The sequence below is a fragment of the Anolis sagrei genome, chromosome 1, assembly GCF_037176765.1.
Source record: "Anolis sagrei isolate rAnoSag1 chromosome 1, rAnoSag1.mat, whole genome shotgun sequence".
Lineage (NCBI taxonomy): Eukaryota > Metazoa > Chordata > Lepidosauria > Squamata > Dactyloidae > Anolis > Anolis sagrei.
Window position 1 is genome coordinate 338,883,714 of NC_090021.1, and position 25,291 is coordinate 338,909,004.

The 25,291-nt window shown below is 43.2% G+C and overlaps 1 protein-coding gene across 2 annotated transcripts in view; it reads right to left on the minus strand.

The window, feature by feature from the left end:
- Window positions 1–25,045, minus strand: part of TXNDC16 (thioredoxin domain containing 16) — a 61,793-nt gene extending 36,748 nt beyond the window's left edge. The window contains exons 1-9 of one of the 2 annotated variants that reach the window (XM_067463113.1): window positions 24,965–25,045; window positions 23,513–23,585; window positions 19,566–19,730; window positions 17,751–17,833; window positions 16,598–16,674; window positions 14,680–14,754; window positions 8,420–8,541; window positions 4,098–4,185; window positions 2,454–2,610 (exon numbers count right to left, since the gene is read on the minus strand). In XM_067463113.1, coding sequence (XP_067319214.1) covers window positions 2,454–2,610; window positions 4,098–4,185; window positions 8,420–8,541; window positions 14,680–14,754; window positions 16,598–16,674; window positions 17,751–17,833; window positions 19,566–19,710 — 747 coding nt within the window. In that variant the 5' untranslated portion in view covers window positions 19,711–19,730; window positions 23,513–23,585; window positions 24,965–25,045. Of the gene's footprint in view, window positions 1–2,453; window positions 2,611–4,097; window positions 4,186–8,419; window positions 8,542–14,679; window positions 14,755–16,597; window positions 16,675–17,750; window positions 17,834–19,565; window positions 19,764–23,512; window positions 23,586–24,964 lie in introns of both variants that reach the window. The other variant, XM_067463111.1, reaches the window with a different exon arrangement.
- Window positions 25,046–25,291: the final 246 nt, after the last annotated feature.

Consider the following 25,291-nt stretch of genomic DNA (forward strand, 5'->3'; position numbering starts at 1 on the left):
TCAAAGAGTTGGAAGAGACCTCATGGGCCATCCAGTCCAACCCCATTCTGCCAAGAAGCAGGAATATTGCATTCAAATCACCCCTGACAGATGGCCATCCAGCCTCTGCTTAAAAGCTTCCAAAGAAGGAGCCTCCACCACACTCCGGGGCAGAGAGTTCCACTGCTGAACGGCTCTCACAGTCAGGAAGTTCTTCCTCATGTTCAGATGGAATCTTCTCTCTTGTAGTTTGAAGCCATTGTTCCATTGCGTCCTAGTCTCCAGGGAAGCAGAAAACAAGCTTGCTCCCTCCTCCCTGTGGCTTCCTCTCACATATTTATACATGGCTATCATATCTCCTCTCAGCCTTCTCTTCTTCAGGCTAAACATGCCCAGTTCCCTAAGCCGCTCCTCATAGGGCTTGTGCCTTCAAAAACTCATTTTGGGTGCCTCTGCACCAGGCATAGGCCAACTTGGGCCCTCCAGGTGTTTTGGACTTCAACTCCCACAATTCCTAACATCCTACCAGCTGTTGGAATTGTGGGAGTTGAAGTCCAAAACGCCTTGTAAGCAGCTCTGAGTCCCCTTCGGGGTGAGAAGGGTGGCATAGAAATGTCGCAAATTAAAAATTAAAAAAAGTGTGTAGGGCTGGCTGAACTTTCATAGGTTCCAAGACCTCAGATGTTGTTGTTGTGTTTGTTTATTTATATCCTGTTTTTTCTCTCCACAAGGAGACTCAGGCCCTTCCACACAGCTATCTGCTTTGAACGGGGTTATATGGCAGTGTAGGCTCAGATAACCCAGTTCAAAGCAGAAATATTTTGGATTATCTACCTTGATTTTGGCCTGCATCAATAGGAGTATAGTGTCTAGATCTAGGGAAGTAATGCTACCCCTCTATTCTGCTTTGGTGAGACCACACCTGGAATATTGTGTCCAATGCTGGGCACCACAATTCAAGAGAGATATTGGCAAGCTGGAATGTGTCCAGAGGAAAGCGACTAAAATGATCAAGGGTCTGGAGAACAAGCCCTATGAGGAGCGGCTTAAGGAGCTGGGCATGTTTAGCCTGAAGAAGAGAAGGCTGAGAGGAGATATGACAGCCATGTATAAATATGTGAGAGGAAGCCACAGGGAGGAGGAGGGAGCAAGCTTGTTTTCTGCTTCCTTGGAGACTAGGACGCGGAACAATGGCTTCAAACTACAAGAGAGGAGATTCCATCTGAACATGAGGAAGAACTTCCTGACTGTGAGAGCCGTTCAGCAGTGGAACTCGCTGCCCCGGAGTGTGGTGGAGGCTCCTTCTTTGGAAGCTTTTAAGCAGAGGCTGGATGGCCATCTGTCAGGGGTGATTTGAATGCAATATTCCTGCTTCTTGGCAGAATGGGGTTGGACTGGATGGCCCAGGAGGTCTCTTCCAACTCTTTGATTCTATGATTCTATGATATTCTGGGTTATATGGCTGTATGGAAGGGCCCTCAATGTTGACAACTTCCACAGGCATAGAGAAACCAAAGAGGAAGTAGAGGCACAATGAATCTGTTCTGGGTTTTAATTCAAATTGAGTGGTGGGGTCCAACACGTTGAATTTTGTATCCTTTATAGCAGCGTTTCTCAACCTGTGGTCAGGTCTCCTGGGAGGGGTCGCGAGGGGGTGTCAAAGTGGTCGCCAAAGACCATCAGAAAACACAGTATTTTCTGTTGGTCATGGGGGTTCTGTGTGGGGAAAGTTTGGCCCAATTCAATTGTGGTGGTGGGGGGGGGGGGGGTTCATAATGCTCTTTGATTGTAGGTGAACTATAAATCCCAGCATGTCTACTTTCCCCAAACTCCACCAGTATTCACACCTGGGCATATTGAGTATTCGTGCCAAGTTTGGTCCAGATCCATCATTGTTTGAGTCCACAGTGCTCTCTGGATGTGGGTGAACTACAGCTCCCAAACTCAAGGTCAATGCCCACCAAACCATTTTCTGTTGGTCATGAGAGTTCTGTGTGCTGAGTTTGGTTCAATTCCATCATTGGTGGAATTCAGAATGCCCTTTGATTGTAGGCGAACTATAAATCCCAGCAACTACAACTCCCAAATGACAAAATCAATTACCTTTCTCCCCAACTCCACCAGTATTCAAATGTGGGTATTTGTGCCAAATTTGGTCCAGTGAATGAAAATACATCCTGCATGTCAGATATTTACATGACGATTCATAACAGTAGCAAAATTACAGTTATGAAGTAGTAATTAATATAATTTTATGATTGGGGGTCACCACAACATGAGGAACTGTATCAAGGGGTCATGGCATTCAGAAGGTTGAGAAACACTGCTCTACAGAATACCTTCAGTATCTTGGATGACTTCTTTAAAGTTCAGACTAAAGCCCAAAACAGATTCAAGATGCTCTCATGAGCAACGGTGAGCGCAGAAGAATTCTGGACAGAGTTTGGGGAGGTCTCCGCCACCGCCCGACATACCACGAGGGGTTCCCGCATCAGCTTCAGGAACTTGTGGACGGTTAGCGTGGTCAGCAGCCACTCCATCCGGGTCCTTCGGCACGGCTGGGAGGGATCCGTTTGCATGGCACAGTGGCAGAAAAAGAGCTGCGAAGAGGGGACTTCGGGCTCTCCACTTCTGTAGGACAAAGAAACACACTGTTGTGACTCAGCTGAAACCACAGACACAGACTGATAGTGTTGAGACTCAGATGGGGTCTCAGAGTGACTCTGGCGAGGATGATGGGATTCAGGTTCACAATCAGGTTCAAAATGTTCCTGTTGTAGATATTGAGGAACAGGATGTGCAAGTTCAGTTTCCCACAGCTGGGAATGATGTTTTTGATACTGAAACTAGCCAGGTGCAAATTGACTCAGAGAAGGAGGACAGTTCTCAGCCTGATAGTAAGCAAGAAGGCAACCAGGCTGACACTAATGAGCAGCCTGACTTTGAGGAAACGGGAATCTTAGATCGGGCTGACAGTTTGGAATTCAGAGTTCGAAGGAGTGTGAGAATAGCCAACAAGAAGGAGGTTGGAGGCCAAGGAAATGCTTTCATGTATTGCAAGGGGTATTAAGCAGTGTGTTTGAAAACAAACCTTTGTCAGAGCAACTTCTCGCTCAACCAAGCAGCTTGTGCTCGTTTTCCTGTGTCCATGGTCTTGGGATTTTGTCATGTTCTCATGGGATTTGGTTTTTGTTGGGGTTCAGCCTGATCCTGATCTGTGTGAACCGGATTCTCTGATAGTTTTTCCAACTGAGCAAGCTCTCCCTGACCCTGACAGTGTGGAATCTGTTGTTGATGCAGAGGTCAGCGGGGATGAAAAGGAAACTCAACAGCTGGAGGAAAATGTTTTGGAAGTTAGCCGTGATATCACTAGCCGTGATATCTCTCCACCTGGGGTTTTTAATGAGGACCGAAGAGAACAGATAGTTAGAGACAGAAATGTTTCCCAATTTTTACGAAGGTCACATCGTTTACAGGAGAGACAGGCCCAGACGTCAAAGTCAAGGGGCGTTTCAAAGAATAGCTTCTTTGGTTTAAGAGGCCTCCTGCCGGGTGCCTCTTTAGATCAAGCAATGTTTGGGACTGTGGCTGTGCCTTGGCAGAATTCCTGTGTTTCATGGCCGGTAATCCCAGAGGCTTAGTTATCAAGTTCATGGTTAGTAAAAGGCTAACAGATTCCTGGTTCTTGTATTGTGGCTTTTGAAATTTTGCTCAAGTTCAGAGATTCTACTGACTGCTGTGTTTTTCTGTGGCTTTTTGACTTTGCATTTACCTTTCTTTTGTAACCAATTTTTCATCAATAAACAAGGATTGCTTTTCCTACAGTCCAGTGTGGTGGATTTAATCTTATGGTCTCGTTTCTTGAACTGGGATGCAACAGTTTTGCTGGTGCCATTTGGAATTCTGCTTTACAGTGCTATGTTTTATTGATCTTTGGAACACTACGTGCTTTTTAAACTTTTCATCTTTTGCTTTTAATAAACTACAAAGACTTCAGTCTGTGTGCAGATAAGGTGATTTCAGCAAGGTGAATCTATTCTGAGGTACAACACACACACGAGGAAGTGAAATTAAAGCTGCCGTATGTGTCCCCTGGCCACTATCTGCTGAATACGTACCGGATGCTCCTCAGAAGGGCCACTTCGGTGGTTAAGGCAAACTTGAACGAACCATAGACAAAAGCCGCCTCCATCACAACTCTGTGTTCTGGAAAGAAAAAGAGAAATATACTCTGCAATTTAATGTAGAACACCAATCTACCGCTTCATCTCTCACTCACAGAAAAATCTGGCCAAGCTGAAAATTGCAATGAAGTTACCAAAATCAGAAAGGAACCTGGTAAATCAGCACGGTTGTTCCTGTGTTGTCAATGTCGTTTCCTAATTGGTTCTATCATACAAACATGGAAAAAGACCCACAAAGATAATCCAACAAATGCTACGTTCAGCAAAGGACAAGAGGGATCCTCTCGCTTCTGCAGGAGTCTACTGTGTACCAGGCAGCTGTGGACAAATCTACAGAGGGACCACCAAACGCAGCAGCAGAATGGCCCAGACACGAATCAAGGAACATGAAAGGCACTGCAGACTACTTCAACCAGAGAAGTCAGCCATAGCAGAGCACCTGAGGAACCAGCCTGGGCACAGCATATTATTTGAGGACACAGAAATGCTGGACCACTCTCACAACCACCATGTCAGACTACACAGAGAAGCCATTGAAATCCACAAGAAGCATGTGGACAATTTCAACAGAAAGGAGGAAACCATGAAAATGATCAAAATCTGGCTGCCAGTATTAAAAAACTCAAAGATTACAACAGCAAAACAACAAAGAGTAAACAATCAGGCACATCTAATCACCTCTCAACAAAAGATTCCCCCAGGCACTGCCAAGCCATCAAATGCTAATCAAGGTGGTCAGTTGAAACATTCACACCTAGCTCCAGCAGACAAGAGTCTTTTGTCCCACCCTGGTCATTCCACAGATATATAAACCCATTTTCCTACTTCCAACAGACCTCAGTACCTCTGAGGATGCTTGCCATTGATGCAGGTGAAACGTCAGGAGAAAATGCCTCTAGAACATGGCCATACAGCCCGATAAAAACCTACAACAACCCAACATGGAAAAAGTTTATTAAACTCCAAAAACTTTCTATTGGACATCCTGCAGTACATTTTGCTCCATTTGTTCCATAAGTATCTTATCATCGAGTCTCAACGCATTCAACATAGTTCAAAGTAAGGCCCACACAATTAAACAGGAAATAACACTTTCAAACCAGGAACATATTTTTTTTTCCAAATTCGTTACATAGTGTTATGACTTCAAAGACCAGGGTATCTCCCTCATTCATTTCAGATCTACATCCATTTTAGATGAAAATTATGGTGGTACTGCCACAAAAGCCAGACCCCTGTTGATGTCTTACTGGGCATTTTCACGCAATGTGGGAATTTGTAATTAAAAGGTTGCAGAATGCATTGCATCATGCCATCATTGCTACCAGGTCAGACTCAAAATAGGTAGTGTATGCAAATAAGCATTGGCCATGTGGATGTGCATGTCTTTGGGTGAACATAGGTAGCACAGTGTTGCAATTCAGTAAGGTTGCTGCATTGTGCAATTATCACATTAGCACAGCCTTCTTGATGGTTGAACAGAAGCTTTCCGGAGCTCTAGGTGCTCTTACTGCCTATTACAGGGAAAACCAGCTGATCCCCAACCCATCTAAAACACAGACATGTGCCTTTCACCTCAAGAACAGACAAGCATCCCGAGCTCTGAGGATTATTCCCTGGGAAGGAATCCCACTGGAGCATTGCAGCGCACCCAAGTACCTGGGAAGAGTCACTCTGGACCATGCTCTCACCTACAAGAAGCACTGCCTGAACATCAAGCAAAAAGTGGGTGGTAGAAACAATATCATACGAAAGCTGACTGGCACAACCTGGGGATCACAACCAGACACAGTGAAGACATCTGCTCTTGTGCTGTGCTACTCTGCTGCTGAGTACGCATGCCCAGTGTGGAACACATCTCACCACACTAAAACAGTAGATATGGCTCTTAATGAGACATGCCGCATTATCACAGAGTGTCTGCGCCCTACACCACTGGAGAAATTACACTGCCTAGCTGGTATTGCACCACCTGACATCCGCCGGGAAGTGGCAGCCAATAGTGGAAGGACCAAGGCAGAGACATCTCCAGCTCATCCCTTGTTTGGGTATCAGCCAGCACGTCAACGACTTAAATCTAGAAATTGTTTTCTAAGATCTACAGAGACACTCGCTGGAACACTTCAGCAAACGAGAGTCCAAAAGTGGCAGGCTCAAACCCAGAACCTCAACCAATGGCTGATACCAAATGAGAGACTCCCCCCTGGGCACACAGAAGACTGGGCGACTTGGAAGGCGCTGAACAGACTGCGCTCTGGCACCACGAGATGCAGAGCCAACCTCAAGAAATTGGGCCACAAAGTGGAATCTTCGACATGCGAGTGTGGAGAAGAGCAAACCACTGACCACCTGCTGCAATGCAACCTGAGCCCTGCCACATGCACAAGGGAGGAACTTCTTGCAGCAACACCGGAAGCACTCCAAGTGGCCAGATACTGGTCAAAGGACATTTAATCAACTACCAAACTCACAAATTTTGTATTTTGTCTGTTTGTTTGCTTTGTTCTATTAGAAATGTAATATAATTGAGTGGTTGCTGATGACTCGATAAATAAAATAAGCCTTCTTGAGCCAGGAGTCCTTGCCATACCACCTCACAACAGCAGGTGGCAGGATTGTGCGCAAGTTCTGCTTCAAAAGGTGCCAAATGTCCTGCACATCTGCAGGAAGACCCATGCATGCCAAGCATTGGGATCACAAGTGAAGACATAACACTATAACTCAATTTGTGTTACTGGGTTATTTCCTAATTGGTCCTATCATAAAAAAAACATGGAAAAAGTGTATTAAACTGCACAAACTTTGTTTCTGAGGGAGGGACATCCTGCTACAGCACATTTTGCTCTAGGTTGTTGTAGTTTTTTTCGGGCTATATGGCCATGGTCTAGAGGCATTCTCTCCTGACGTTTCGCCTGCATCTACGGCAAGCATCCTCAGAAGTAGTGACCTGAAAAAACTACAACAACCCAGTGATTCCGGCCATGAAAGCCTTCGACAATACATTTGTTGTGACTATGAGATATTCATTCATTTCAATGAGATATTCACTGAAAAACTATTCAATGAATATCTCATTGAAATGAATGAATATCTCAATGAATATCTCATAGTCACAACAAATTCAACATAGTTTGTGCCACAAGAACAAAGTTTCTGGAATAGAACAACTACTTTCAAAGTAAGGACGGCACAATTAAACAGGAAATAACACTTTCAAACCAGGAACAGAAAAAAAATTCTAATTTTGTTACACAGCAAATTTAATTGATGCAGTGAGTTTCCTCTATAGCTGGCCCTTCAAATTTGCAAGATTAATTTTTGAAGGTTTGATTATTCTGGGATTTGGATAAAGACAAGTTAGGAATTTTGGATTTTTTCAGGTTCTAAAAACATATAATTGCAGAAATAAATACAACTAAACATCTTGAAGATTGGACCTGAATCTAAGCCTGAAAATAATATATTATAATAATTATTATATATTATTAATAACCGGGACTGTGGCGCAGCTGGCTGAATGTCAGCTGCATTAAGATCACTCTGACCAAAAGGTCATGAGTTCGAAGCCGGCCCGGGTTGGAGTGAGCTTCTGACCAATTGTGTAGCTTGTTGTCGACCTTTGCAACCCGAAAGACAGCTACATCTGTCAAGTAGGAAAATTAGGTACCACCTATGTGTGGGGAGGCTAATTTAACTAATTTACAAGGCCATAAAAAAGACTCCATTAAAGCACTCCAGCAAAAGCATGCGGGGAATGCGGAAGTACTTCATCGGTGTCGCAGATGGATGATGAAAGTGACAGCTCCCCTGGCGGCCGGAAAAGTTAAATAGCCTCTGACTGTCTGTCTATATGTGTGGTGTGTCATTGGCATTGAATGTTTGCCATATATGTGTACATTGTAATCCGCCCTGAGTCCCCTGCGGGGTGTGAAGGGCGGAATATAAATACTGCAAATAAATAAATAAATAAACTTTATTTAATGTTCCGCCACCATCTCCCCAATGGGGACTCAGGGCGGCTTACCTGAGGCCAAGCCCAATAAAGTAAAATCAAAACACAATAATAACACAGTAAAATACATACAACATATGAGTAGAAAAACAATGAAGCAAAATCATACCCAAAATAACATAACAATGAGCGGGCCGCATGTGCATTTCATTTCCAACATAAATTACACATAGCCTGAAGATAATTTTATTTCTGACAAAACTCAAGAGATTAATATGGATTCAGGAATAATGTGAATAATAACCTGCTGTCCCAATGGCTTGGACATAAGCAAACACCAGATCTGACTGGCCCTTTAAGGAGCCTTCCAGCTTCTGGAGGTCTTCCAGGGTCCGTAGATACTTCACTTCGTTGAAGAGGAGGGCGCTGGAAGGAGGAAAAAGAGGAAAATGCATTATGCTACCATTACAGATCTAATTAATTTAAACTTATTAGAGCAGTGGTTCTCAACCTTTCTAATGCAACGACCCCTTAATCCAGTTCCTCATGTTGTGGTGACCCCCAACCATAATATTATTTTGGTTGCTACTTCACAACTATAATTTTGCTACTATTATGAATCATAATATAAATATCTGATATGCAGGATGTATTTTCATTCACTGGACCAAATTTGGCACAAATACGTTAATACTGGCAGGGGATTGATGTTGTCATTTGACAGTTGTAGTGGGATGTATAGTTTACCTACGATCAAAGAGCATTATGAACTCTAACAACGGAATTGAACCTTTCTTGCCACACAGAACTCCCTTGACCAACAGAAAATACTGGAAGGGTTTGGTGGGCATTGACCTTAAGGTTTGGAGTTGTAGTTCACCTACATCCAGAGAGCACTATGGACTCATACAATGATGGATCTGGACCAAACTTGCCATGAATACTCAATGTGCCCAATGTGAATGAACACTGGTGGAGTTTGGGGAAAATAGACCTTGGCATTTGAGAGTTGTAGTTGGTGGGATTTATAGTTCACCTACAATAAAAGATCATTCTGATCCCCACCAATGATAGAATTGGGCCAAACTTCCCACATGGAACCCCTATGACCAACAGAAAATACTATGTTTTTGGATGGCCTTTGGTGACCCCTCTGAAACCCCCTCGTGACCCCCCCAGGGGTCCCGACCCCCAGGTTGAGAACCACTGTACTAGAGTTACTAAAGTTCCTAGTAACCATAACCACAGATTAGAACATCTGGGAGATCTCTTCTTGCTCAAAAACTGCACAAATGGTTTCCATTCTTAATTTGGAAACATAGGCCGAATTGGTACGGTTGCATATTCCTTATCCAAAATTATTCCAACCAGCAGTTGTTTTGGATTTTCTGTATTTTGGATTATCTATATTTGCATAAATGCACATAATTAGATAGGTGGCATTCAAAAATGTCCACAACCAGCCCCATGAGACCTGGGGTACATCTACATTGTACAATGAATGCAGTTTGACACCACTTTTAACACATGATTCTACGCTAATTACAATGAGCAGCCAAGTAGTAGTAAGATTTTAAATTGATTTATCAGACGGGGAAATATAGAAAAATAATCCCAACACTGCTCAGCCAAATTATAACGATACATCACCACTATAACTAGCTCACCAAAACATAGAGGGAGTGTGGTTGCTGAACCAACTGTACTTTTAAAAGATAGGAACTGCGAACCACTGGAACTGAAAGATTTAAAATGAATCTTGAAAAGATTTCTGCTGCCACCATATTAATAATACTCAGGCTGAGGTATTATTGAGAGGTTGTTCAGTAACACAAGTTAAACATGAGCCAACAATGTGATGTGGCAGCAAAAAAAGCCAATGGAATTTTGGCCTGCATCAATAGGAGCATAGTGTCTAGATCTAGGGAAGTCATGCTCCCCATGCTCTATTCTGCCTTGGTTAGACCACACCTGGAATATTGTGTCCAATTCTGGGCACCACAATTGAAGAGAGATATTGACAAGCTGGAATGTGCCCAGAGGAGAGTGACTAAAATGATAAAAGGTCTGGAGAACAAGCCCTATGAGGAGCAGCTTAAGGAGCTGGGCATGTTTAGCCTGAAGAAGAGAAGGCTGAGAGGGGATATGATAGCCATGTATAAATATGTGAGAGGAAGCCACAGGGAGGAGGGAGCAAGCTTGTTTTCTGCTTCCCTGGAGACTAGGACGCAATGGAACAATGGCTTCAAACTACAAGAGAGGAGATTCCACCTGAACACGAGGAAGCGCTTCCTGACTGTGAGAGCCGTTCAGCAGTGGAACTCTCTGCCCCAGAGTGTGGTGGAGGCTCCTTCTTTGGAAGCTTTGAAACAGAGGCTGGATGGCCATCTGTCAGGGGTGATTTGAATGCAATATTCCTGCTTCTTGGCAGAAAGGGGATGGACTGGATGGCCCATGAGGTCTCTTCCAACTCTTTGATTCTATGATTCTATGTTGCGACCCAGAGCAGGAAACTGGACCCTAAGACAACAATCCACCACACTTGACTTCAGGAAAAACAATCCTTTTTATTGATGAAAGATGAGTACAAAAATAGAGGAAAATATGCAAGGTAAAAAGCCACAGTAAAAATCACCAACAAGAAATGTCCATGAACAAGATCAAAAACCCACAGTAACACTGCTAAATCCTGGAACCTGTTAGCAATCCACTAACCGTACTTGAAGCACTAGAAAAACTCCTTGGAACAAAGCCAGTGGAAGCAGGAGAACTGCAAGAGTTTGCACATGAATCTGAAATGATGCCTGGTCTGAAGATGCATCCAGGCGGGAGGCACTTAAAGCCAAGAAATCTATTACGTGACACGCCTGAAGGCTTTGAAGACCTTGTTTGCATTTCTCTCAATCTAGCTGACCTTCGTAAACCTAGCGATTCCCCCCTGCTCTGCCAAATCTGCCCTCTCCTATCCTCATTAGAGAGCCCAGGTGTCAGATTCTCTGAAGAGCCAAAAGGGAGTGAAAGTTCACCGCTTGGCTCTGAAATATTCTCATGGGAATTTGGACTTTCGCTTTCCAAGGCTGCAGGAGTTTCTTCTACATTGACCTCAGAATCAATATCCTCATTAGCATCAGGAAATAAATTAGCATCAGGAAATACAATCAGAGAATCAGGTTCAGGTTCAGGTTCAGACACAGGCTGAACCCCAACAAACACACTCTGTGTCACTATAGTTTTCTTAAAGGCTGTTAAAAGCTGACTGTAATAACACTTTGACCACAAAGGTATTCACACTGAGGCTGGTATAAGTTGATAAAAATAGCAAGAATGTTTATTGAACAGGCTTGAATATTTGAGGTACAAATGCTTAATGGTTTCAGTAAAATACTGGCATAAAAAGCTTGTGGTTGTGTTTGAGTAAAGATCTTAAAAACTTCTGGGTTACAAGTCTTAAAAGTTCCACCACAGAAAAATACTTCAGGAAATAAATCTCTGAAAGTAACTCCCAAAAATCCCCCGTAGGAATCTAGCCAAAAATCCTGAACTAGACGTCTTTAGGAAATGAACAGACCTTTGCAGTCGCGCCTGGGGGGCTATAGCTCTTAGTGAAAGAGGCATGGACGTGACATCTTTCCCCCAGGGGATTGCTTCTTGCCCTCCTTTAGGAAACTGGAATTCTCAAAAACCCAAACACTGTAGATAACTCAAAATATGTTTTATTGTTCACAAAGCTTTAAGGCAATAAGCTGGAAGTTTCAAAGGAGTGAAGGAAAATGTACATTACAGTCTCTGGTTGTCTTGGGTCCAAGAAGTTTTGAAGCTGAGAAGCTTTTCCAGGTCCCTCTTTCTCAATGGCTGTAAATGCCGGAGCAATTCACAACCCCAGTCCAGATGGCCTATGTTTGAAGACACAGGGTCTTCCTCTGGTGCCAAAGGAACTGGTCTGAAGGCGCTTGAGACTTTCCAACGTCATTCAGGTTGGTCTGAACATGAAGCATAAGTCTCAAGGGTAAGAACCTCAGAATTGGTGCTGAGAGGTAATTTAATCAGGGGCTTTTAGAGCCAAGTCCATCTGATAGAAAATCTGAAGGTGGAATAAAAAAGGGAAGCACTCCCCTCTTCCAGGAAGAGGTGGAGCCAAACAATTGGGCTGAAAAAGCAATTCAACTGGTGCAAACAACACTGAGTGTTGGGGTTCAGCCTGATCCTGATCTGTGTGAACCGGATTCTCTGACAGTTTTTCCAACTGAGCAAGCTCTCCCTGACCCTGACAGTGTGGAATCTGTTGTTGATGCAGAGGTCAGCGGCAATGAAAACGAAACTCAACAGCTGGAGGAAAATGTTTTGGAAGTTAGCCGTGATATCTCTCCACCTGGGGTTTTTAATGAGGACCGAAGAGAACAGATAGAGACAGAAATGTTTCCCAATTTCTACGAAGGTCACATCGATTACAGGAGAAACAGGCCCAGACGTCAAAGTCAAGGGGCGTTTCAAAGAATAGCTTCTTTGGTTTAAGAGGCCTCCTGCCGGGTGCCTCTTTAGATCAAGCAACGTTTGGGACTGTGGCTGTGCCTTGGCAGAATTCCTGTGTTTCATGGCCAGTAATCCCAGAGGCTTAGTTATCAAGTTCATGGTTAGTAAAAGGCTAACAGATTCCTGGTTCTTGTATTGTGGCTTTTGAAATTTTGCTCAAGTTCAGAGATTCTACTGACTGTGTGTTTTTCTGTGGCTTTTTGACTTTGCATTTACCTTTCTTTTGTAACCAATTTTTCATCAATAAACAAGGATTGCTTTTCCTACAGTCCAGTGTGGTGGATTTAATCTTATGGTCTCGTTTCTTGAACTGGGATGCAACACTGATTGACAGCTATAAATAACCAATCAATCCAACTATACATAAACAGGGTAAAAAGGCAGAATCCTAGCCTTCTGATTTTCCCTCCTAGACTTGAACACGCCCCGCCCCCCCTTAAGGCAAACCTAACCCAAGATGGCTTCTCCCTGTCTCCCTTTCCTAAAATGGATGCTGTGACTTCGCCAGGCCCACTCCCTTTAGGCTTTTGTCCGCTAGCTAAGGAAAGGGATTCATTACACTAATGAATCCTGGGATTTGATAAGTAACCAGCACTCTTTGGCAGAGAAGGCCAAAGTTCCTGCAAAACTATAGTTTCCAGTATTCCATAGAACTGGCTCGTGGTAGTTCAAGTGGTATCAAACTGTATCTATTCTGCAGTGCAGATGCACCCTTGGCTGGTTGTGCATCCCTATTGTTACCAATTACTTCTTGCTCTGCCTTTTCTCCATGACTGTGCTTCATCCCTCAAATGGTTGCTTATGTTTCATCTATGCTGATGACCGTGCCATTACTGCTCAAGCAGGGAGCTTTGAGATGGTTGAACAGAAGCTCTCCGAAGCTCTAGGTGCTCTCACTTCCTATTACAGGGAAAACCAGCTGATCCCCAACCCATCTAAAACACAGACATGTGCCTTTCATCTCAAGAACAGAGAAGCATCCTGAGCTCTGAGGATCACCTGGGAAGGAATCCCACTGGAGCATTGCAGCACACCTAAATACCTGGGAGTCACTCTGGACCATGCTCTTACCTACAAGAAGCATTGCCTGAACATCAAGCAAAAAGTGGGTGCCAGAAAAAATATCATACGAAAGCTGACTGGCACAACCAGGGGATCACAACCAGATACAGTGAAGACATCTGCCCTTGCGCTATGCTACTCTGCTGCTGGATATGCATGCCCAGTGTGGAACACATCTCACCACGCTAAAACAGTAGATGTGGCTCTTAATGAGACATGCTGCATTATCACGGGGTGTCTGCGCCCTACACCACTGGAGAAATTACACTGCTTAGCCGGTGTAATTGCACCACCTGACATCCGCCGGGAAGTAGCGGCCAATAGTGAAAGGACCAAGGCAGAGACATCTCCAGCTCATCCCTTGTTTGGGTATCAGCCAGCACGTCAACGACTTAAATCTAGAAATAGTTTTCTAAGATCTGCAGAGACACTCGCTGGAACACCTCAGCAAGCGAGAGTCCAAAAGTGGCAGGCTCAAACCCAGAACCTCAACCCATGGCTGATACCAAATGAGAGACTCCCCCCTGGGCACACAGAGGGCTGGGCAACTTGGAAGGCGCTGAACAGACTGCGCTCTGGCACCACGAGATGCAGAGCCAAACTTCAGAAATGGGGCCACAAAGTGGAATCCTCGACATGCGAGTGTGGAGAAGAGCAAACCACTGACCACCTGCTGCAATGCAACCTGAGCCCTGCCACATGCACAATGGAGGACCTTCTTGCGGCAACACCAGAGGCACTCCAAGGGGCAGATACTGGTCAAAGGACATTGAATCAACTACCAAACTCACACATTTTGTATTTTCTCTGTTTGTTTGCTTTGTTCTGTTAGAAATGTAACATATTTGACTGGCTGCCCTGACACGAGAAATAAAAAAATAAATAAATCCCTCAAATCCTGGACTCTTCCAAAATCCCTGCAGCACAGAATGGGGGGAAATGACCAGGAAAAAGAAAAGTGTCACTACTCACAAGAGGACGTTGGCCACAATGGCATCCACGCTGAACAAGGCATCCGTAGGCAGCTCCCGAAGCAGCACGTGGCCCCTGCGGAGGAATCAGAATATCGCAAAATAAGAGGAAACAACAACAGGTAGGCGGGTGCAATCTCCAGGCAATACACGAAATCGAGAGAAGATAAACATGAGCTGAAAACACATAAAGAAAATTGAATTGTGGGAGTTGATGTCCAAAACACTTGGAGGGCCAAAGCTTGCCCATGCCTGCTTTCGCTGGAGATCCTGCATTGAGAAGAGGGTTGGACTAGATGGCCTTTGGGATCCCTTCCATCTCGATGATTCTAAATGATCACTGACTCTGATTATAAACATCTTAAAAGGAATATGGGGAAAAATGATTGATGAGGAGTTGTAGGTTTTTCGGGCTGTATGGCCATGTTCTAGAAGCATTCTCTCCTGATGTTGCGCCTACATCTATGGCACGCATCCTCAGAGGTTGGCCTTACAATGTCTGAGGATGCCTGCCATAGATGCAGGTGAAACGTCAGGAGAGAATGCTTCTAGAACATGGCCATACAGCCCGAAAAATCTACAACAACCCAGTGATTCTGGCCATGAAACCCTTTGGCAATACAATTATTGATGACATAGAAGGCGTGATCATCAAGTTTGCAGACGACACCAAATTGGGAGGGAGAGCCAGTACTCCAGAGGACAGGAGCAGGATTCAAAACGATCTTGACAGATTAGAGAGATGATTGGCCAAAACTAACAAAATGAAGTTCAACAGGGACAAATGCAAGATACTCCACTTAGGCAGGAAAAACGAAATGCAAAGATACAGAATGGGGGACGATGCCTGGCTTGAGAGCAGTACATGTGAAAAAGATCTTGGAGTCATCGTGGACAACAAGTTAAACATGAGCCAGGAATGTGATGTGGTGGCAAAAAAAGCCAATGGGATTTTGGCCTGCATCAAGAGGAGCCTAGTGTCTAGATCCAGGGAAGTCATGCTCCCCATGCTCTATTCTGCTTTGGTTAGACCACACCTGGAATATTGTGTCCAATTCTGGGCACCGCAATTCAAGAGAGATATTGACAAGCTGGAATGTGTCCAGAGGAGGGCCACACAAATGATCAAGAGTCTGGAGAAAAAGCCCTATGAGGAGCGGCTTAAGGAGCTGAGCATGTTTAGCCTGACGAAGAGAAGGCTGAGAGGAGACATGATGAGAGCCATGTATAAATATGTGAGAGGAAGCCACAGGGAGGAGGAGGGAGCAAGCTTGTTTTCTGCTTCCCTGGAGACTAGGACGTAATGGAACAATGGCTTCAAACTACAAGAAAGGAGATTCCATCTGAACATGAGGAAGAACTTCCTGACTGTGAGAGCCGTTCAGCAGTGGAACTCTCTGCCCCGGAGTGTGGTGGAGGCTCCTTCTTTGGAAGCTTTTAAACAGAGGCTGGATGGCCATCTGTCAGGGGTGATTTGAATGCAATATTCCTGCTTCTTGGCAGAATGGGGTTGGACTGGATGGCCCACGAGGTCTCTTCCAACTCCAGGATTCTGTGTCATTCAGGGGGGCTCAACAAACATCCAACTTGAGAAAACAATAATGCAGTTTGCAAATTTTTAGATGAATCAGGCCAGAATCAAAGCCAGCTTTCCCCTTTTATTTGAGATATATACCAACTTTTTTGGAAACCCAATCACAACCCAGTTCCATCTAAGCGAAGTCTGTAGCCTCTTCTACACTGCCACATAAAATCCAGATTATCTGCTTTGAACTGGAGTATATGACAGTGTAGACTAATATAATCCAGTTCAAAGTGGATTATGTGGATTATATGCTTTGATAATCTGGATTATGTGGCAATGTAAAAGGGGCCTGAGTTTGGTAACTTTTACCTTTGCAATCGAGTGAACGACTTACCTGAACAGGTACGCTTTCCCTATCGAATTGTCTTCTCTGCAGTAACGTGAGGCTTCCCCTTCTTTGTGGCAGTTCACCTGTGACAAGAAAGGAAGGCATCTTATGATTATATTTATCAAGAGAGCATATCTGAAAATATTGGGCCAATTTTTCAGGCACCGCATTAGTTAACAAATTCCAGACGAACCTTGGTGTGGGTAACAGTTCCAAGCATACAATGAATGGCTGCACACATTGTTTTTGTCGTGTCAGGAGCAACTTGAGAAACTGCAAGTCACTTCTGGTGTGAGAGAATTGGCTGTCTGCAAAGACGTCGCCCAGGGGACGCCCAGATGTTTTGATGTTTCACCATCCTTGTGGGAGGCTTCTCTCATGTCCCCGCACAGGGAGCTGGAGCTGACAGAGGGAGCTCATCCGCCCTCTCCCCGGATTCGAACCAATGAATGGCTGCACATAATGAATCAATTGGGAGGGACCCCTAGAGGCCATCCAGCCCAACCCGATTCTGCCAGGCACAATCCAATCCCCACCAGCAGATGGGTATAAATAAACGTTGTTGTTGTTGCTGCTGCTGTGTGAAACACAACAAGATGAGTCCACAGCAGACAAGATCACTCTGCTGGCTGTTGTATTGGATCACACGTCGGATTGTGTGATGTATCGGCAAATAATGCGTGCAGATCCCTTTAAGGTGGCCTTTTGCAGCTGGCAGATGGTAATCTTGTCAGCGCCAATTGTGTTTAAGTGCAGGCCAAGGTCTTTAGCCACTGCACCCAGTGTGCTGATCACCACTGGGACTGGCTTGTGCCAGAGTCTTTGCAGATTATTATTATTATTATTATTATTATTATTAGCAGTTAAATTGGTTTCAAACTGCATAGTTTCTATAGGACAGTTGCAGGAAAACAACTCTTCCTTCCACTTAAGAGGACATACTCTCAAATATTTTTACATGGCTATCATGTCCTCTTCTTCAATGTCTTTTCTCTAAGCGGGACCTTTTAAACAGAGGCTGGATGGCCATCTGTCAGGGTTGCTTTGATTGTGCTTTTCCTGCGTGGCGGAAAAGGATTGTATAATCCTCCTCCCACTTCTCTCATTTCATTGCACTCATCCAGCCCTTTTCCTTCATGCATTCAATGGATGTATATACCTTTAAGACTGAAATTCCGTAATCTCGGAGGGCTTCGACGGAGTTTTCTAGTTGTTCCAAGAAAATCTCAGCCGACGGAGATGCTGTAAATACAAACAAACTCTATTTCAGGCTCATAATCACAGTTATGATCATTAGAGTTACACACAGTTCAGAGTTATGATAATGACTAAAACTCCTTGCCGGACTGTAATTAAAAGTTGCAAATAAGAACTGAAAAGGAAACTCTGATCAGAACTGGACAGTGATACTCTACACCACACATGAGCAAACTTTGGCCCTCCGGGTGTTTTGGACTCCAACTCCCACAATTCCTAACAGTCTACCGCAGGGGTCCCCAAACTTTTTGAACAGAGGGCCGGGTCACAGTCCCGCAAGCTGTTGGGGGGCCGGATTATAATTTGAAAAAAAAAATGAATGAATTCCTATGCACTCTGCACATATATTATTTGCAGTGCAAACCCCCCCCCCCCCACAAAAAAAAATCAAAAAACAAAGACCCACACTTCTATATAAATAAAAATGTAATGTTTGTTTGTGGGATTAACAGAACTCGAAAACCACTGGACGAATTGACACCAATTTTAGACACAAGACACCTAACAACCCAATGTATATCCTTCACTCAAAAAAAAAATGATTTTGTCATTTGGGAGTTGTAGTTGCTGGGATTTATAGTTCACCTACAATCAAAGAGCATTCTGAACCCCATCAACGGTGGAATTGAACCAAACTTGGCACACAGTTCTCCCATGACCAACAGAAAACACTAGAAGGGTTTGGTGGGCAGTGTCCTTTGGTTTTGGAGTTGTAGTTCACCTGCCTCCATCAATCACTATGGACTCAATGATAGATCTGGACCAAACTTGGCACTGATATTCCATATGCCCAAATGTGAACACTTGTGGAGTATGGGGGAAATAGAATCTTGACGTTTGAGAGTTGTAGTTGCTGGGATTTATAGTTCACCTACAATCAAAGAGCATTCTGAACCCCATCAACGGTGGAATTGAACCAAACTTGGCACACAGTTCTCCCAGGACCAACGGAAAATACTGGGAGGGTTTGATGGGCAATGTCCTTTGGTTTTGGAGTTGTAGTTCACCTGCCTCCATCAATCACTGTGGACTCAATGATAGATCTGGACCAAACTTGGCACTGATATTCCATATGCCCAAATGTGAACACTTGTGGAGTATGGAGGAAATAGAATCTTGACGTTTGAGAGTTGTAGTTGCTGGGATTTATAGTTCACCTACAATCAAAGAGCATTCTGAACCCCATCAACGGTGGAACTGAACCAAACTTGGCACACAGTTCTCCCATGACCAACAGAAAATCCTGGAAGGGTTTGGTGGGCAGTGTCCTTTGGTTTTGGAGTTGTAGTTTACCTGCCTCCTTGGAGACCAGAGCGGCCGGAGCAGCGGGTTCCAGCGATGGTTGGAGCGGCGCCGGGTGGGCGTTCTCTGGCCACGCCCACCCGGCGCCGCTCCGGCCTTCGCAGGAACCCTCTGCTCCGGCCGCTCTGGTCTCCAAGGAGGCAGGTAAACTACAAAAGGCTTTGGAGTTGTAGTTTACCTGCTTCCTTGGAGACCAGAGTGGCCAGAGCAGAGGGTTCCTGCGATGGGCGGAGCCGGGTGGGCGTGGCCGTAGTTTGGGGACCCCTGGTCTACCGGCTGAGATTAGTTTCTTCCTCATATTCTGTATGTCACTATTTCACTATTTCACTAAAGCTTTCTCATTTTATTTGTAAATAAATAAAATTTCATTTCCTAACCAAAGGCACTACAAATGCAAGGAGCAAGAAGTACTCACTGTCCTTCCGAAAATAGACCAAGGCTGCTTTCGACCTCGGCAAGGTGCTGAGATGCTCCTCCTGGGAGCCGAGCTCCGGAATAGCAGCCTCCTCTTCACATCTGGCCACATCAAAGACGAGGAGGAACAAGAAGAAAAGATCCATTGGAAGGAACAGCACGGCTCCTGCAGTTCAATGTGGTCACAGAGGCACCGGCCCTTTAAAATGAAAAGCATTACTGTTATTGATGCAACTTGCATCAAGTCTCTTAACAGGGGTACATCTGCACTGCGGGATTAACTAGAGATACTAGTACTCAATACGATGGAATCCTCAGAGCTGCAAACAATACCTTGTAGAACTGCAACTCCCGGGATTCCAGAGCATTGAGCTAAGGTTGTTCAAGTGGTGTCCAATTGCATTAAGTCTATATAGCTGCACCCTGTAAGGACATTTCACAGATGAAAAACAGAATATTTTAGTTATTTATTTATCCCACGTGAAACTTTTGAGCTGTGGTGTTGGAGGAAAGTGCTGAGAGTGCCTTGGACTGCGAGAAGATCCAACCAGTCCATCCTCCAGGAAATAAAGCCCGACTGCTCACTGGAGGGAAGGATAGTAGAGACAAAGTTGAAGTACTTTGGCCACATCATGAGGAGACAGGAAAGCCTAGAGAAGACAATTATGCTGGGGAAAGTGGAAGGCAAAAGGAAGAGGGGCCGACCAAGGGCAAGATGGATGGATGGTATCCTTGAAGCGACTGGTTTGACTCTGAAGGAGCTGGGGGTGGTGACGGCCGACAGGGAGCTCTGGCGTGGGCTGGTCCATGAGGTCACGAAGAATCGGAGACGACTGAACGAATGAACAACAACATTTATCCCACGAGTGGGATTCAAAGCGGTGTACAATGGTTAAAAACCACAGAAATTTCATAACAACAACAACAACAAAACTTTATTTATATACCGCTCTATCTCCCCGAGGGGACTCAGAGCGGTTTCCAAGCGACATCATCAATACATACAAAGAAAACAGCATAAACATAAAATTAACAAGACAGTATAAACATCAAAAACCACAATAGAACATATATTTAAAATAATCCTGCCTTCCAAAGCAGTTTAAAAGGCCAGGCTGGGCGACTGTGATTTTGGAGGACCCGGGAAATTAGGTAGAGTCTATGGCTGTACATTTCCAGGGCCTAAGAGAAGAAAGTGACCTGGGTAATTGGTAGAAGATAGAACTAGTCGTTCTCAAAGGTTTGTTTGAACCACCAGGTCTTCAAGCTCTTACGAAAGGTGGGGAGGGATGGGGCCTGTCTTATTTCCCTTGGAAGGGCGTTCCAGAGGTGGGGGGCCACCACTGAGAAGGCCCTCTCTCTCGTCCCCACCAACCGCGCTTGAGACGGTAGTGGGACCGAGAGGAGGGCCTCCCCGGAAGATCTTAGAGCTTGTGCTGGTTCATAGAAGGAGATGCAATCACGGAGATAGGCAGGGCCCGAACCATTTAGGGCTTTATAGGTCATGACCTGCACCTTGAATTTGGCTCGGCAAGTTATCGTCACCCAATGAAGCTGTTTTAATAGGGGTGTTGTATGCTCCCTATAGTTTGCTCCAGTAAGGAGCCTGGCTGCCGCCCGTTGTACCAGTTGGAGCTTCTGGGCTGTCTTCAAGGGCATCCCCACGTAGAGCACATTGCAATAGTCCAGTGTGGGTGTAACCAAGGCGCAGCTGACTGAAAGCTTGGCGCTGCGAATACGGGGAGTGGGGTGAGCTCCTGCTGCTAGATCCAGCTTCTGCCAAACTAGCAGTTTGAGAACATGCAAATGTGAGATCAATAGGTACCGCTTTGGCGGGAAGGTAATGACACTCCATGCAGTCATGCTGGCCACATGACTTTGGAGGAGTCTATGAACAACACTGGTTCGTCGGCTTAGAAATGAATACCTCAAAAAACAGGGTTTGATTCTGGCCTGATTAATCTAGTCAGATACAACTAGACTTAATGCCCAGGGGAAACCTTTATGTTTACCTAATAATAATAATAGGTAATGCTAAAGAAGGGCAGACAGTTTGCTTTTGCCTGAGCTGACTGCAAAGTGCATAATCCCCCACCCCCTTTGCACAACCTTGCTGAATTAGAATCATAGAATAGAATGCCCAACCCCCTTCTAGAAGAACGAAGACACAATCAAAGCCCTCCCTACAGATGGCCACTCCACTCCTGTTTCAAAACCTCTGAAGGACAAAAAAAGGGGAGACACATAATGACATTGTGCTTGAAAAGGAAGAGGTGGAAGAGGCCCCAAGTATCATCCAGGAAGACATCATATCGTGTGATATGTCCTGCTGGAAGACACAATCCAATCCCTCCTGACAGATGGATGAAGCACCAGCATTCTTGTGCAGGGAAGGCTAAAGGCCTTGTAAAACTATAATGCTCAGAATCCCATCACATGCAGCTATGGCAATTAAAACAGTGTCTCTAGTGTAGACGCACCCGTCGTTTCACTGTAAAATAAATGACATTTGCCAGCCCTAAACATTTAGAATCCTGGTTCGCAAACAATAAGCCCATTCAGATTGACATTTCGGTTGTTTACTCTTTTTGCAGAGAAAAGCATTCCTTCCCAACTTTTTTAACATTGGAAAGTACCAAATATGTTTTGGTAACTGTAATTGATATTAAGATTTAATCTATGGATGAATGCTAAATTTCAGCTTTCAGATCTGTTTGCAGAAGTTACGAAATATCCAGCTTTCATTGTCTCCCTTCTACGCTGCCATATAATCCAGATTATCAAAGCAGAAAATTCACATGATCTACTTTGAACTGGATTATATGAGTCTACACTACCATATACTCCAGATTACCAAATCTAATAATTCACATTATCAGATTTATATGTCTACACTGCTGTGCTCTTCCCTACAAGAAGCACTGCCTGAACATCAAGCAAAAAGTGGGTGCTAGAAACAATATCATACGAAAGCTGACTGGCACAACCTGGGGATCACAACCAGATACAGTGAAGACATCTGCCCTTGCGCTATGCTACTCTGCTGCTGAGTATGCATGCCCAGTGTGGAACACATCTCACCACGCTAAAACAGTGGATGTGGCTCTTAATGAGACATGGCGCATTATCACGGGGTGCCTGCGCCCCACACCACTGGAGAAATTACACTGCTTAGCCGGTATTGCACCACCTGACATCCGCCAGGAAGTAGCAGCCAATAGTGAAAGGACCAAGGCAGAGACATCTCCAGCTCATCCCCTGTTTGGGTATCAGCCAGCATGTCAACGACTTAAATCTAGAAATAGTTTTTTAAGATCTGCAGAGACACTCGCTGGAACACCTCAGCAAGCGAGAGTCCAAAAGTGGCAGGCTCAAACCTGGCTGATACCAAATGAGAGACTCCCCCCCTGGGCACCCAGAAGACTGGGCGACTTGGAAGGCGCTGAACAGACTGTGCTCTGGCACCACGAAATGCAGAGCCAACCTTCAGAAATGGGGCCACAAAGTGGAATCCTCGACATGCGAGTGTGGAGAAGAGCAAACCACTGACCACCTGCTGCAATGCAACCTGAGCCCTGCCACATGCACAAGGGAGGACCTTTTTGCAGCAACACCAGAGGCACTCCAAGTGGCCAGATACTGGTCAAAGGACATTTCATCAACTATCAAGCTTGCAAATTTTGTATTTTGTCTGTTTGTTTGTTTGCTTTGTTCTGTTAGAAATGTAATATAATTGACTGGTTGCCCTGACACGACAAATAAATAAATTAGGAATCAATAGAGTTGGAAAAGACCTCCTCCTGGGCCATCCAGTTCAACCCCATTCTGCCAAGAAGCAGGAAAATCGCATTCAAAGCACCCCCGACAGATGGCCACCCAGCCTCTGTTTCAAAGCCTCCAAAGGAGCCTCCTTCTTTGCAATCCTATGGCAATAAACAGAAGACTTACCTGTTTCTTTTGGAGGATTTACTCTTCTTTGTAGCGACGGATGTGCTGGTCTGCAATTGCTTGTCGCCAATAACTATAAATCAGTTGAAAAATAAAAATAACTGTTCATCGTCCCAAATCCAGCACTAAATGTTTTGATTTCTATGTCTTTTGATATACATATACATACATAAATACATATACATATATATAATGTTTTGTCTTAACTCTGTTGTAGTTACTTCCAAGATTTGAGTCCTTGGGTCTATTTTATTCCAAGAAGCAAACAACTGGGGATTGTCAATAGAGAAAGGATTCGAATTCAGATCTCCTCTTTTTGGGAGGTTGGAATGGATGACCTTTGGGGAACCTTTTCCAACAATGCAAGGCTATGATGCAAAGGATTGGGGGCCATTTAAAGGCCCAGGTTTTAACTATGACTATGTATGCATAAAATCCAAAACAACCCAAAACAACTCATAATGGTTCCCAATAACCCATAAATAATAAATAATTAATAAATGCAAATAAATAATAATAATAAATAAATGCAAATAAATAGTAATAATAAATAATAATAATAATAAATGCAAATAATAATAATAAATGCAAATAAATAATAATAAATAATAAATAAATGCAAATTAGTAATAATAATAAATAAATGCAAATAAATAATAAATACATAATAAATAAATGCAAATTAGTAATAACAATAAATAAATGCAAATAAATAATAAATACATAATAAATAAATGCACATAAATAATAATAAATAATTGCAAATTAATTAATAATAATAAATAATAAATAAATCCAAATATATAATAATAATAAATGCAAATAATTAATTAATAATAAATAATAAATTAATGCAAATATATAATAATAAATAATAAATAAATGCAAATTAATTAATAGTAATAAATAATAAATAAATGCAAATATATAATAATAATAAATAATAAATAAATGCAAATTAATTAATAATAATAAATAATAAATAAATGCAAATATATAATAATAAATAAATGCAAATATATAATAAATAATAAATAAATGCAAATTAATAAATAATAAAAAATAAATGCAAATATATAATAATAATAAATAATAAATAAATGCAAATTAATAAATAATAAATAATAAATAAATTCAAATATGTAATAATAAATAATAATAAATAAATGCAAATTAATTAATGCAAATTAATGCACAGAGACCCATCCTATCAAAGAAGAAAAGCCAGGCTTACATTGCGAGCTGGCCTAATTCTGTGCAATCTGTTGGGTTTTGGGGAAAAGATCCTTGGCAGAGGCTTCTGATTATAAATAGATAAGATATATTTAAAATATGGGATGCTTAGCAAGCCAAGGAGAAAAGCAGCCAAACCTTTGCAATCAAATCTTAACACAATTTTCAGATTTTAAACTGCTTTTGCAAGAAAAAGGAAGCCTGGTTTTGAATATATACCTCCAAGGCTGGTTTTATTTTTCAGTTTTCTATTGCAACGCCTGGAATACTTCAGCATGCGAAAACAACCCCATAACATAATGTATAATATAATATAATATAAGAACTAGAGAATTGGTCAAAATAACATAATATTATTTTGCAAAATGCAAGCTAAAACCCCAAAACAAACATATAATAATATAATATAATGTAATATAATATAATATAATATAATATAATATAATATAATATAATATAATATAATATAATATCTAGAGAATTGGTCAAAATAACATAACAAAATATTATTATTGCAAAATATTATTTTTTGCAAAGAGCCCCTAT